The sequence below is a fragment of the Centropristis striata genome, chromosome 24 (genome assembly GCF_030273125.1).
Source record: "Centropristis striata isolate RG_2023a ecotype Rhode Island chromosome 24, C.striata_1.0, whole genome shotgun sequence".
Taxonomy (NCBI): Eukaryota; Metazoa; Chordata; class Actinopteri; order Perciformes; family Serranidae; genus Centropristis; species Centropristis striata.
In genome coordinates, this window is record NC_081540.1 from 5,982,054 (window position 1) to 5,995,543 (window position 13,490).

General features: G+C 36.7%; 1 protein-coding gene across 1 annotated transcript; it reads right to left on the reverse strand.

Annotated features, from left to right (window-relative positions):
• Nucleotides 1-294: 294 nt before the first annotated feature.
• Nucleotides 295-10,219, reverse strand: LOC131962830 (carboxypeptidase O-like). The gene is made up of 9 exons (XM_059327919.1): nt 8,947-10,219; nt 8,768-8,807; nt 8,571-8,672; nt 6,043-6,147; nt 5,780-5,890; nt 5,355-5,445; nt 2,827-3,029; nt 995-1,079; nt 295-905 (listed from the first exon to the last, which is right to left on the reverse strand). The coding sequence occupies exons 1-9, from the start codon at nt 9,216-9,218 to the stop codon at nt 643-645; spliced, it is 1,272 nt and encodes a 423-aa protein (XP_059183902.1). The 5' UTR covers nt 9,219-10,219; the 3' UTR covers nt 295-642.
• Between the last annotated feature and the right edge of the window lie 3,271 nt (nt 10,220-13,490).

The window sequence follows — 13,490 nt, forward strand, 5'->3', positions numbered from 1 at the left end:
TGATGCCTGGTACAACTAAAAGGTACATTTGTTTGGACAAATATGATAACAACAAAGCTAGCTGATAATAGCCGATACGAGTTTAATTTAAGAGCTGATATCTAGACATTTTCATGGTTTTCTTGATAATAACCAAAATCATCTTCAAGAGAACCATGAAAATGTCTAGATATCAGCTCTTAAATTAAACTCTTATTGGCTATTTTTTGTTGTTGTCATTATATTTGTCCAAACAAATGTACCTTTAGTTGTACCAGGCATTAAAATGAACAAGAAATTGAAGAAAACAAGGGTGGTCTAATCATTTTTTCCATGACTGTAGATGGACATACTTTTAAGAGGCCAACATTTCCATATTAAGCATACTTTTTAAAATTAATATTTGTAATATTCAAATTTTTGAATTCACTGAATTTTCAATAAATGTAAGCCATAATCATTATAATTAAAATAAATTAAGACATGAAATGTTTCATTCTGTGTCTAATGGATCTATATAATGTGTTATTTCCACTTTTTGAATTGAAGTAGACATAAATAAACTTTTCTATGATATTCTAATTTATTGAGATGCAGCTGTATATTTACATACAGGATGATTGTAAGTGAAAGCGGGGCAGCTCAGGTGCAGTTTTCTCCTCCTCACATGACGCTGCTGCCGGTGACACACACCGCCAACAGCACGGTCAGCAGGGTGGCCGAGGCGGCCGCGGCGCCGTTGAAGGTCTTGTCGTGGGCGTAGCTGATGATGTGCAGGGCGCCGCTGTAGGCCTCCTCACAGGTCGGCTGGATCTGATCCTCAGGGAGCTTAAAGCCATACGTCCCATTGTCTCTCAGCTCAAAGGTGTAGGTCAGGGGGATCCCCAACATGTGGGCCCAGTCTCTGGAGGAGCCGGAGTTGGCGTCTGTAGAGAGAGGGTGCATGTCTAGCTGTTTGATTCTTTGAGCACGACGAACAATGAAGCTGGGACTAGCAGGGATGAATCTGACTTACACAACACGTCCGGCGAGGTTCCTACGGTGTAGTGCTTCCCGTGGACTTTCTTAATGGCGTCTGATGCAGCCCGACCCACATCCATCTGAGGAACCAGACATTATGTCATGCAGTCATTTATTATATGCGATTTAATGAAATTATAGACAGTTTACAGAAGAGCTGTTTATGAGCAGAAATCAAAAATATTTCTTTAGGAGTCATACAAAGTCAAAAGTTATGACCTCTTACCATTCAAAGACCTTTTTTTTTTTTTTTTTTTTTTTTAGAATTGGTGGTTGTTGGCAGTGGATGTTTAGGGGGAGATAGCAGGTCAACAATAAATGCCACATAGAAGTGGTGACATCATCTGAAAGCTGAGAACCTGAAGATTAATTAATTTGAGATGCAGCTTAAGTTGTTCTGGTCAAAAAAATCTTTAAAAAATGACTTAATGAACTAATTATTTAGTTGTTATTGTAACCTATTATGGTGTATAAAGGGTCATAACATTAGGGTACGCTTTCTGAAGTCCATTTCCATGTATAACTAAAATAAGTTGTTGCAGAATTTTTTTTTAGACTTAGTAGGCTGTTTTATTCTCATTCTAAAGCTAAAAAATAAGGTTTGAGGCTCCATTACAACTGTTTTTCTCTTATTTTGGTCGACAGTGGCTGTTTTGTTAGTAAAGGTTGCCAACCCCTGCTCTAGTGGTACGTAAAGGAATGTCTATTTTAAAGTAAATTAAATAGATATAATGCTATCAAAATGATTTAAAAAATTAATGAAATACTCAATTAAAATACTTAAACTATGATAGCCCATAAATGCACTTTCCTGTAATATGATTTCACGCTAATGAATGAACACGCACATACGTCCATGACTAATTAGGAGTTCAAACAGTAAAAATAGTGGCAACAAATGAGAACTATTAGGAAAAGAAGTATATTTCGAGCAGCCCTGTTGAAACTGAACGTGACGACACTTTTAACGAAGAACCACTGAGGCTCCTGGAAGCAGATTTCCAAGGCAGGAGATTTTATTTTCAGCAGTATTAATGACAGGAGTTCACACATGACTGTGTGCTTTGGCCTGTAAAATGAGCAGAGATTTCTGCTCAGCTTTCACAGACATGTGAAAGTGACGTTATCTCTGAAAAGCAGCACCAGCACGGCGTTGGGGGAGTGTGAGTCAGAACGGTGGAATATGTCGAGAGAACAAGTGCAATTTACAGTTTCTTTCCAGGATTACCACCATGAGGATTTCACCGTTTAATGTGTTTTTTTGTCCTTGAAATGTAATCACTCAGAAGGTGCATTTTGTTTTTGCCAAATGACTAAAATTCAATTTATTCCCTTTTATTCTTTATTCAATTTTAGGCTACAACAACTCTACACACAGAGTAGGAAAGCACATTGTTTGGCTCTGTGGCTAAATCTTATTTGAGTGTCCAAAGCGTTTGAACCAAGGTGCAACCACTGGAAGTGTGTTTTTTGCAAATCTTGCAGGCACCAGTCAATCGTGCTTCAGTCACACTGAAGCCGGAGAGACGAGTGGACATAATCCTGTTTTGCATAATTCTCTGTGGATTGTGGCTCCGGTGGGTTATTACCTGCACCAGCCTCCCTCCTATCAGCATCCAGCCGTCCGTCTCTCACTCTCAATGCTGCACAGTGTCCTCAGTTAATGACATGTCATGTGTGTGGTTTGTATATACTGTGTGAAGTCCTAATGCATTCAAATGCAATGTAATAACAACACATGCACTGATAATCAGGCTATAAATGTACACATACACTTTTTTTTATGTGTTTGCATGCTCATACTCATAAGTGTGTAGGTGTACAGACCAGCTCTTTGTAGTTGCTGGCGGTGAAGTTGGGGTGTCCATAGGGAACCAGGAGCAGCTGGCCGTAGGAGTGGATGGTGAGGAAACACAGGAACTCGTCCTTCCTGCTTCCCACGAAATAAGTTACGGCTTGGGCCTCAGGCTCGGACACAGGTTGGGCTCCCGGGTAGATTTGGGAGCTGCAGTTGTTTGACACCCCGAGCGCTGAGGAAGCAGCAAAGAAATGGAATAACTTTAATCAAATGTAGTCGACAGCTTCACATAACAAGAGTTCACCATTTTACATGTTCAAAGCTTCGAAATAGGGGCTTTTTTTCAACATATTAGCTCAGAAACAACTTGTGCAGGCTACTTTCTAAAGTGTTTTGGACTACAGTGATGTTGTCTACTTGCATGCCTTTCTGCCTCTGGTCATGCCTTTCTTGTGATTTTATTGTATTACACGGATCACAAGTTGGCCGAAATAACTACATCATGATGTAGAAATGCTTGTTTTTCTGAATGCAAAAAGAGCAGATCTTGCATTACAGCATAGTATCGATATATTTTGCGTGGTAATATTATATCGATTCATGACCGGCAAGTATTGATATTTAGCGTTCCGTCAGTATTTTTTCCAGAGCCCGTAGCGGTATCACTGTTATGAATATGCTGGAGATCATGTGACTAGGGTTGCAAAATTCCCGGAATTTTCAAAGATGGAAACTTTCCATGGGAATTTAAGGGAATTAACGGGAATTAATGGGAATTAACGGGAATTAATGGGAATTAACGGGAATAAACTGGGAATTTTCAAAATTGAAGGTTGGCTCTTCTTAGGGAACTTAAATATAGTTGAGGAAAGTATATTTTAGCATAATCTTGACTAAAACAAACAGATGCCATTCAAATACACTTGAATATCCATGCTATTCCTCAATCACATGCACAGAGCACACTGCTTACTGCATGGCTATTGAGACCACACACCCTACTGGCACTGTGCATGCCTCCATCACATGTACAGAAGACATATCTGCAGCCACGTGGTGGAAGGGACTATGTGAATCTGAGGCCCTTGCACCTGTAGCCTCCATCATCCTCCAAATCCCACCATCATCAGCTGCCTCCGAGCGCAACTGGTCACTGTTTGGCAACACCCACACAAAGGTTTGCAACAGGCTCACAAATGTGAGAGTGGAAAAGCTGGTTGGCATTCGCGCAAACCTAAGGCTCTTTGAGCCTGACACAGAGCCATCCTCAACAAGGCTGGAAAGTGACACTGAAGAGGAAGACTCAGAGTTGGATGTTGAGGAAGGGGACATGTTGTTGGATGTTGATGAGGAGCAGGAAGAGTCTATTGACTGAGCAAAAATGCAGAGGATTGCTTGAAGGAAGATTTGCATGTTTAATGGAACGTTTTGGAGGAAGAGTGGCATTTTTCATTTAACATTTTGAATGGGACTTTGTGGAGATTTTTGGATGGGGGGGGGGGGTGCATTTTTGAATGAGTGGGGTTAGGGGATGGGTGATATTGAACCCAACACTCCTGTTTTTGTTCATCCATGAAACAAGTAATTAGAACGTGTTCTACTCTACTTACAAATAAATCTGTTGAAATATCTGTTGAAAACATTTTGTATGGGTGTTTTCTTATGACTTCTGCTTATATTTATGCTTGTATATAATATATTCCCAATTAGTTCTCCTAAATTCCCATTAATTCCCATTATTCCCATGGAAAGCTTCCAATATGGAATATTTCCAAAATTCCCAAGCTTAACTTCCCATGGAAATTTACCGGAAATTTACCGGAAATTTTCCGCCCCTTTGCAACCCTACATGTGACCATGTGCGTCAAGATATCGTGTAGGGAAGTTGTCAATACTTCTGAAATAATGCCGCAAAAGTCAAAATTATCTTTAAAAAAACGAAAAATTACAAAAAAAGTCTAAACTATCAGAAAAAAGTCAAAATTACAAGAAAAAAAGTCAAAATTACCAGAAAAAAGTCAAAATCACAAGAGAAAATGTCAAAATTACAAGAAAAAAGTGAAAGTAACAAGAAAAGTCAAAATAACAAGAAAAAAAGTCAAAATTAAAAGAAATAAAGCCAACATTACAAGAAAAAAAAGGAAAAAAACAAGATAAAATGTAGAAATTGTGCGTCACGATATCGTGTCGGGAAGTTGTTGAAATAACACTGCAAACTTTCAAAGGTCTGGACAAGAATTAACCAATAAAACCATTAATTTAAAGATCACCAAGGGACACTGAGTCCAGCAAAATCAAAGATGTGTTCAAATTCAACACAACAGATTGATTGGGTGTCATTCGTGTGTTTTCTGTGGCTCTGGACGACTTTTATCAATCTAAGAAATCACTTTGACATCATCAGGATTAATCTCGACTTCAAATATATCACAGAAAACCTGTGTTACAAACTGGGGGTCTAATGACGGATGGTACGGTCATCGTGGGAATTGTAGGATGGCCATCAAAGCTACAGGCTGTGTTAATAAGGAGATGGAGAACCATAAACAAGACTCACTGCCCCAGTTGGCGTCAAAGTTGCGGTTGAGGTCGGTGCCGTAGCAGCCGGCTGAAGGACCCGGTGACCTGTTCTTCCTCCACAGTCGATCCTACAGGACAAAATGTTCAGTCACAGTTTAATCAGCTTTTTGTTCCAATAATAAAACGGGCACTTGTACATACTTCAACGCAGCCTTGGATTGCTCTTTAATGTCAATGTTCCACTCATTGTCTTGGAAATGAGATAATTTTGTACTTGGGTCATATTGAGCACCAGGATTCAATTTATTCACTGATTGAATTGGAGGTCATCCTAACCCAACCATCATCGCTTTAATGGATGCATTCTCTCATACGCTACTCATCTGTGGCCCGAGAGGCTCAGACAGGCAGAAACCCTAGAGATGTAATAAAAAATAAAATCTATCAAACATCAGCACTGACGTCGCTCCAGGAGAAGAGGTAGCCATCCACGTTGAGCACAGGCGTGACGTAGAAGTCCATGTTTTTCATCATTTGTTGCATCTTCGGGTCTGTTTTGTAGGCTTGCAGAATCTGAATTGACAAAACATTGATATAATGGAAGATATGGGGGACATGTGGTCCACTTCAGACATGATTCAATCACCAAAGCTAAATAAAAAAGGTTTGGAAACTCAATAAAATAAAACAATCTTTGTTAGTTTGTTGTTTTAAATGACTCTTACTTCTTTGACAAAGTACTGGCAGAAGGCCGGGGCGATCCACTCCCTGGCGTGGATCCCACAGTCCATCCAGATCGCCTTCTTCTTCGCTCCAGTATTCACACCAATCTGGAAGACAAAATCACATAGATTGTTATCACAAAAACACACTAAACATCAAAATACTCAAATACAAAAATACACATTTTCTGTCTTACCTGTAGGTCTGTAGCAATAAAACATTTTTTAGGACGATATATTTTCCCAGAAACTATCACGATAAACGATAGTATCGTTGTATCAATGTTTTAGTTTTATAACAATATTAGAGCATAATAAATTCATCCTTTTCTACAGCAATGGATTTTTAAATCTCTAGAATATTAAACATTGGAATTGAAATGTGGAAAAGAAATATTAAAATATCCTAGATAAATAAAACATAAATAAATACATTACAACCAAAACAACTTAAATAGACTTTCAGGCTCTGTTAACAAAACATTGCAATGAGATAAACCTTATTTATTATATTATTTTATTATTAAAATAACATAAACAGCTGGAATGATAAGCTTGGGAAATATAGTTTTTTTTGCCAATTAGTGCTGCCTGTCAAACATTTGCAGCATTACTTTAAACACAACACAAAAAAGCACAAAAAGTCAATATATTGAGTCCAGAAAAAACTATTGTGTCCATTTTTATATATCAAACGATAAGTCGATATAGTTATTATCGTGACAGGCATACTTACCTGTAGTGTTATTTATTACATATTATCTAACTGGACGGTATTCCGCTTTTGCTGATTGACGAGCCATAAAAAACAGATTTTAAACTCAACAGCAATGTCTCTTTCCAGAAATCATTAACCGGTTTATCAAGATAATCACCACTCCTTGTTGAAGGCAGTTTCATGTACGAATTATTAACATCGTTTATATTTCATGATTAACTCCATTACTAACCATTTCAATCAATATTTTGTGCAACTGTGTTCTTCACCTCAGATCAGGTTCAATGAGGAGAATTCTCTCGTTTTTCATAATAAATGCACATCAAAACTTTTTTTAAAAGTACATTGGAAAGACCTACATATAATATATCATAGTTTTACATCACATTGAGTTATTGAAAAAAATATTTTACTTTTTTAATTTTTTTCTTATGTTGAGTAAGTTTATAAATTAACACAAGTCACCTCTTCAGTATCTATGTAATATAAACATAACACATAAATATGTGAAATGAACAATTTTCATTTTATATGATGATTACACTTATTAAGCCAAGGGGAAGAAGTTTCATCCTGAAAAAATATTTTAAACTATTTTTTTCGGATTTTTGAATCTCTGAAAATGGGTCAATGTGACCAAGCAAGTTACAAAAACACATGTTTAATACACAGAATTACATAAACTTTATCAATGTAAGTTACTCTATTATAGAGACATACTGGTGCATTTCAATAAATTAGAATATCCTAGAAAAGTTTATATATGTCAGTAATTCCATTCAAAAAGTGGAAATAACACATTATACAGATCCATTACACACAGAATGAAACATTTCATGTCTTAATTTATTTAATTTCTTCTAATTATAATTAGTATGGCTTACATTTAATGAAGATCTAAAAGTCAGTGTCTCAAAATAAATTAAGTATTACAAAGACCATTTTTTAAAAAGTATGTTTAATATGGAAATGTTGGCCTCTGAAAAGTTTGTCCATCTATATGACTCAATACTTGGTTTGGGTTAATTGACTTGAACTACTGGAAATGGACTTTTCATCATAATCTAATTTATTGAGATGCTACTGTATATTTCTTATCGTTTTAATCACAGTGTTATTTGATTTAATTACATAAATGGCACTTTTTTGGTTTATGTTAGAATTACTACATTTTGTAAGTAATTGAAATGGGTAAACCTGACAAAATAAACCATCATTTTCTTTTATCTTATTTCTATTAATGCCGTTAATGTTTAACTATTGTACTGTCACAACAGAAAATAGTGCCGACATGAAACTGCTCATCACAAATTCTCTGGATTATCTTAAGTAAGCGGGTCATAATAACTGGAAAGAGACACCTCTGTTTAGTTTTTCACAGATATTTTTTGGGGCGTTGAGCAAACAAGCGGAGTACCATCTATTTCTATTTTATCACAAAGACAGATGATCACAGATGATCTTCAGAGAGAAAATACAGTCAAGGAAAAAATTATTAGACCCTTGTTTTCTTCAATTCTTGTTCATTTTAATGCCTGGTAATCTAGACATTTTCCATGGTTTTCTTGATCGTGATTTTGGTTTTTATCAAGAAAAAACATGGAAAATGTCCAGATGTCAGCTCTTAAATTAAACTCTTCTGAGCTTTAATTGTTGTTATTATTATATTTATCCAAACAAATGTACCTTTAGTTGTACCAGGCATTAAAATGAACAAGATGTTGAAGAAAACAAGGGTTGTCTGATCATTTTTTCCATGACTGTATGTATTTTGGATTCTGGACGTGAACTCTCCCTGCAAAAATCAGATTACCTTGAGCAAGCTAATAACCCTCTTCTCATAGGTCTGTCCGTATTCCACGATAGTCACAATATCAGGGTATTCTTTCTCCATCTGAGCCATCCAGCCGCTGATCTGCAGGTTGTAAAACAAACATTATGCATCACAGTGTCTGTGTGCACTGATCCGTTAAAGTAAAACGTGTGAGATCAGTATGAGGGCCTTCTCACCTCCTCCATCTGATGGTATTTGTTGTAGTCATACCCCACTCTGTTGCACACATCAAAACACATGAGACACATGAGCTTATATATACAATAAAAATGCTGATCAATCATTCTGTTTCTTCACAACATTCCCAGCCTTGTTTTTTCCTTCTGTCAGTTGTAATTTTATGAATGAAACCCACCTCTCCTTTGCAGCAGCTACCGTGGCTGACAGCAGCACCACAAAGCTCAGTCCCACAGAGAAAAGCATTGTCACTTTGCAGAAAATAAACTCCTCGCTTGCAACTGTTTTCCACTCTGTTCTAAGGATGCTACAAGTATTTATAGCAGCCATCCGTGTGATAAAGACACACCTTTGCCTCAGACAGAACACCGACAGCTGGTTAATGATTAATCCAAGAGTTTTTTTTATATCCTTTAAATTATATTCACATATTGGTAAAAACATAGCCATAAAAACATACCGGAGTCACTCTGAGTTCAGCTAAATTGCTGTGTCAGCGTCTTTATTAGCTGCTGTTATCTGCCTTTTTCAGTTCCTCTTCAGTGTGACCTTTTGTGTTTCTCAACTTTAAAGCCAGCCAATGTGTGCAGGGTGTGAGTGCTGCGTCAGATCATGAGCATAAATCAAACAGGAAGTTGTGACAATTGCAGAAAAGATGCAAATATTGCATGCAAAACACTGCACAAACAAAGCTTGTTCCAGTAAGGACCGAGGTCGGATGGCGAGCACTTCTCTGGTTGTTAAACTGGGGGGGAGAGAAGTTAAATGTAGTGTTCACTAACCGCATCAGAGAAATTCTACTTATTGTAGAATATGCCTTTAACTTTTTTCTCCCAGGTGTAGATTCAACGTATTACCCAGTTCAAACCTTACCTCAGAAACACAAAATAAACTCACATAGTTTTGTGTATTTCAAAACTATTCATCATTGCTGCAGTGGTTTCCTCCTACAGTCAGCGCTATTTACCCCAGTTCTCAAATTTTGTGCGTAACCTTTCTGTTCCTTTTTCTCCAGCTGCACCGGAGAATATGTTTTGATAATATGAATATGAGAGGGAGAAGATTAGATAAGGAACATCACGTCAAAGACATGAAAGGTAAAAATATAACAAGATTAGACTAATGAAGGAGAACAAAGGTTCAAACATTCTGGGTCATAAATGCAGGTGCTGCACGTGTTATTCTGCGTAACAAAAGGCACATGAGTTTAGAGTCTCTGTCAATAAAAGGCTGATATGTAAAGTTAAATAAAGTTTAAATTAAAGGGGTGAATCATCAGAGGCTCCCCATACGATTTTATCCCAATACTTGAGTCACAAAACGGTATTATTGTGATTTTAAGCATTTTGTGATGTGGTGAGTATTGCGATACAATATATTGTGATTTAAATGTTGAAATGCATATTGTGTCCAAAAAATTCAATTCAGTCAAGAATTGTTTTGTCAAATAAGATAATAATTTTATAATTTATTATTTTATAATTTAAAAAAAAAATCGTAATTTAGACTTTTTCTTATAATTTAGACTTTTTTCTGGTAATTTTGGCTTTTTTTCTTGTAATTTTGGCTTTTTTTTTCAGGTAATTTTTACTTTTTTTTTAGGTAATTTGGACATTTTTTCTTGTAATTTTGATTTTTTTTCTTGTATTTTTTTTTCTGGTAATTTAGACTTTTTTTCTGGTAATTTAGACTTTTTTTCCTGATAATTTAGACTCTTTTTCTTGTAATATATTCCCAAAAGTGAGAAGTGGAACACTAAATATCGATACTTGGCAGCCATGGATTGATATATAATTTCCATGCAAAAAAAAAAAATATATCGATACTATGCTGTATCGATTTTATCCCCAACCTCTAGTTTAAACTAACCCTGGATTCATTTTTCAAACTACTCCAGTGCAGAAAGTACTTTGCTGGGTGTGTCTTGTGTGCTAAAGATAATTTAATTTGAATTTCATGACTTGACTTTGGAGGGGAAAAAAATGTTTATAGCTTCTGGTCACATCAAATCTATTTATCTAGTTAAATATTTATTCCCTGAATTCTCTGTTTGTTCCATTACATCACTGATAAATAATAAATCATATGGCACAGCTGATATAAGAGATTGTTATCTGGAAATTATACAATCTCACTGTTCATAGTGCCCTCATAATCAGTTGGCAAGCTTTGATATATCAGTAATACAATGAACAGTGTTTTATTTATTGCTGGAGCAGCTCCTCGTCTGTACTCAGGTGGACTGCATGACATTACAGACTCAGTCAAATTTAGCTTTTCATTTTTAGAATAACAAGCCCTAATGGCATCCCTGCAATGCCATGTCAAAAAGTCCTCATTGTGGGTTTTCAGTTCCTGCTTTTGGGTTATTTTGGTCCTAAATTGCTGTAATGTCTCTGCATCTGTGACGCAGTCTTTCTTATTTGGCTTTGATGCTCTTTTAATGGTTTTTCCAGCTGTGGTTGCTGTTGTTGTTCAGGTAGACTCTCTGCTGGTTGTAGAAAAGCTTTTGTGGCTGATTATAAAATCTTTAAAAAACACATTTTACCCAGGAAACACATCTGTGAATGTAAAAGCTGTCAACAATTGAAGTAAAAACCACTTTTGTGAGAAGAGATCAATGATGCAAGACTTGCAAACTTTCCTTAAGATATTACATTATTGCTGCGTTCACAGCAGAGGTTTAATTTTTAAAACTCTACAGCAAAATGTCCTAATTATGTCCTCAAAATATCACACACAATATATCAAATTAGCTGCAGTAATACATCACACAGTAAGTTTATTAGAGCATCACAGCGAGTAAGTAAGTTCTCAGCAGCAGTCATTTCTGCAAGATTATAGGATGAGAAATAATGCAATTTACATAGAAATCCATATTTGAAATGATGAAGCTAAAGAAAGAATTACTTTTGTGAATTTTGTTATTGCACGCTGTGTTGCTGTAGATAAAATGTGCTCTAGACTGTGACTTCACACTACAGTAATTCCTACATTCATAAAAGTCACAATGATGATGATAATGTTTTTTCTGCTCTGTTTGTTTTTATTTAAAACCGTACATATTTAAATCACTTTCTTATGCTGCAATAGAACTGCAATGCTGCGGAGAATACAACATTAAATCTCAACCAGCCCTGCTGTAACACAATGGAACATTTCAAGAGTAATCAGAAAAATATATTTATAGGATTTTTTTGCTGCAGTGCAGTATAAGTTTAGTAATAAGCCTTGAAACTTGTGCTGAGGTAGCAATATTCTGCACTCTTAGCTTGTGATTTATTCTTTTGCATTATTGTTTTCCACATTGAAATTCTGTGGGGAAAATTGAACCGTCGTTCTGAAATAAGTGACATTGTTCTCGGTGACATCTTTGCTTTAGTGGGAGCGCTTCTTTTTTACTTTTGTAAAGCAAAGTCTGCTTTTATGTACAGGTGTAACATCTGACCAGCAGATGTCAGTGTAGTGCTGAGTTTTAATCAAATCTGAAGCACACAGAGAGAAAGTGTTTGCAAACACCTGTACACTTATTGAAGAGGAAAACAATGACAGTTTTGCTCTAAAGTGGAAGTAAATCATCATTTAGAAGTGGACAATGTCTCGATAAAAAGCATGTGTATGTTGTCACCTACTAATTTATGTTACCTGTTAATCTTAGGAAGTCTTAACAACGTCCGCAATGAGCTTTTAAATCCACGTTTGAACCCCTGTGAGATTAATTAGTGCAGGAGCGCAGTCTTTTCTTCATTCAGAGCTCTATCTGTCTCAGTCTGGCTGCTCTGTGGTTATACCCTGACAGTAAAAAACGCTTGCATGTTAACTATGCCTCAGCAGCTCAAGCCTTTGTTCCCACTCCTTTGCTGACATGTGCATCATGTCTTTTCATAAGCAGCTCATAAGATACAGAGACAAGACCTGTCTCAGTTTTGGCTCTGTGTGCACAAACCGGGGCTGTGCGCGTCCTGAGCAGAGAATCAAAGCGCACATCGCGGTCTGTTTCTTCATAATGATGGATGAAAGCACTAATGCCTTTGGATGAGAGAGGCAGCCCGCTCTGTTGCACTCAGACACAAGCTTACAACATGCCTGTCTGTACGTATGTGTGGCTGTGCTGTCATTGTGTTACCTAAACCCTGCAGAGATTTGATAAGTTAGGTGTAGGGAACAAGCAGCGCTCAGATAATACATTATTCCTGGGGATTAGAGCTGAATTTAGTTATCTGTTGCTACTTTATGTGCTCAAACATTCTCTTTTTTGTCTAGTTTGGGACTCATTTAACCAAACATTGCATCACCTCACAGTTTTCATCCAACATTTTATGATCACTTCAGCAGTTTATTTCAGCTCTGGACTCGTTATTTTATGAGGTGCAGTTAACTTGGAGAGTGCATGTGGTGAGGAAAAGCTGTGTCAACATCTGGACAGGCTACAAAGCTCGGGGTTACTAGCAACTTTTTGGTGCAGACATTCCTGAGGGGCCTGAGGGTTCCTGTGGGTCGTTGGGTTTTCAGTCAAGTGTCTGCTGGTTCTGCATTGAAATGTGAGCGATTATGTGCTTATAATTAAATGTGTTTTAGCTTCACAGCTTCATTACACTGGAACTGTGCCGGATATTAGTATTATAATTGTCTGATGTCAAATTTACTTTTGAGAGAACAGTACAAGACAGGTTCAGTAGGTTATAATTAATTGTTTGACATTTTCGTCAATATCATCAAAGT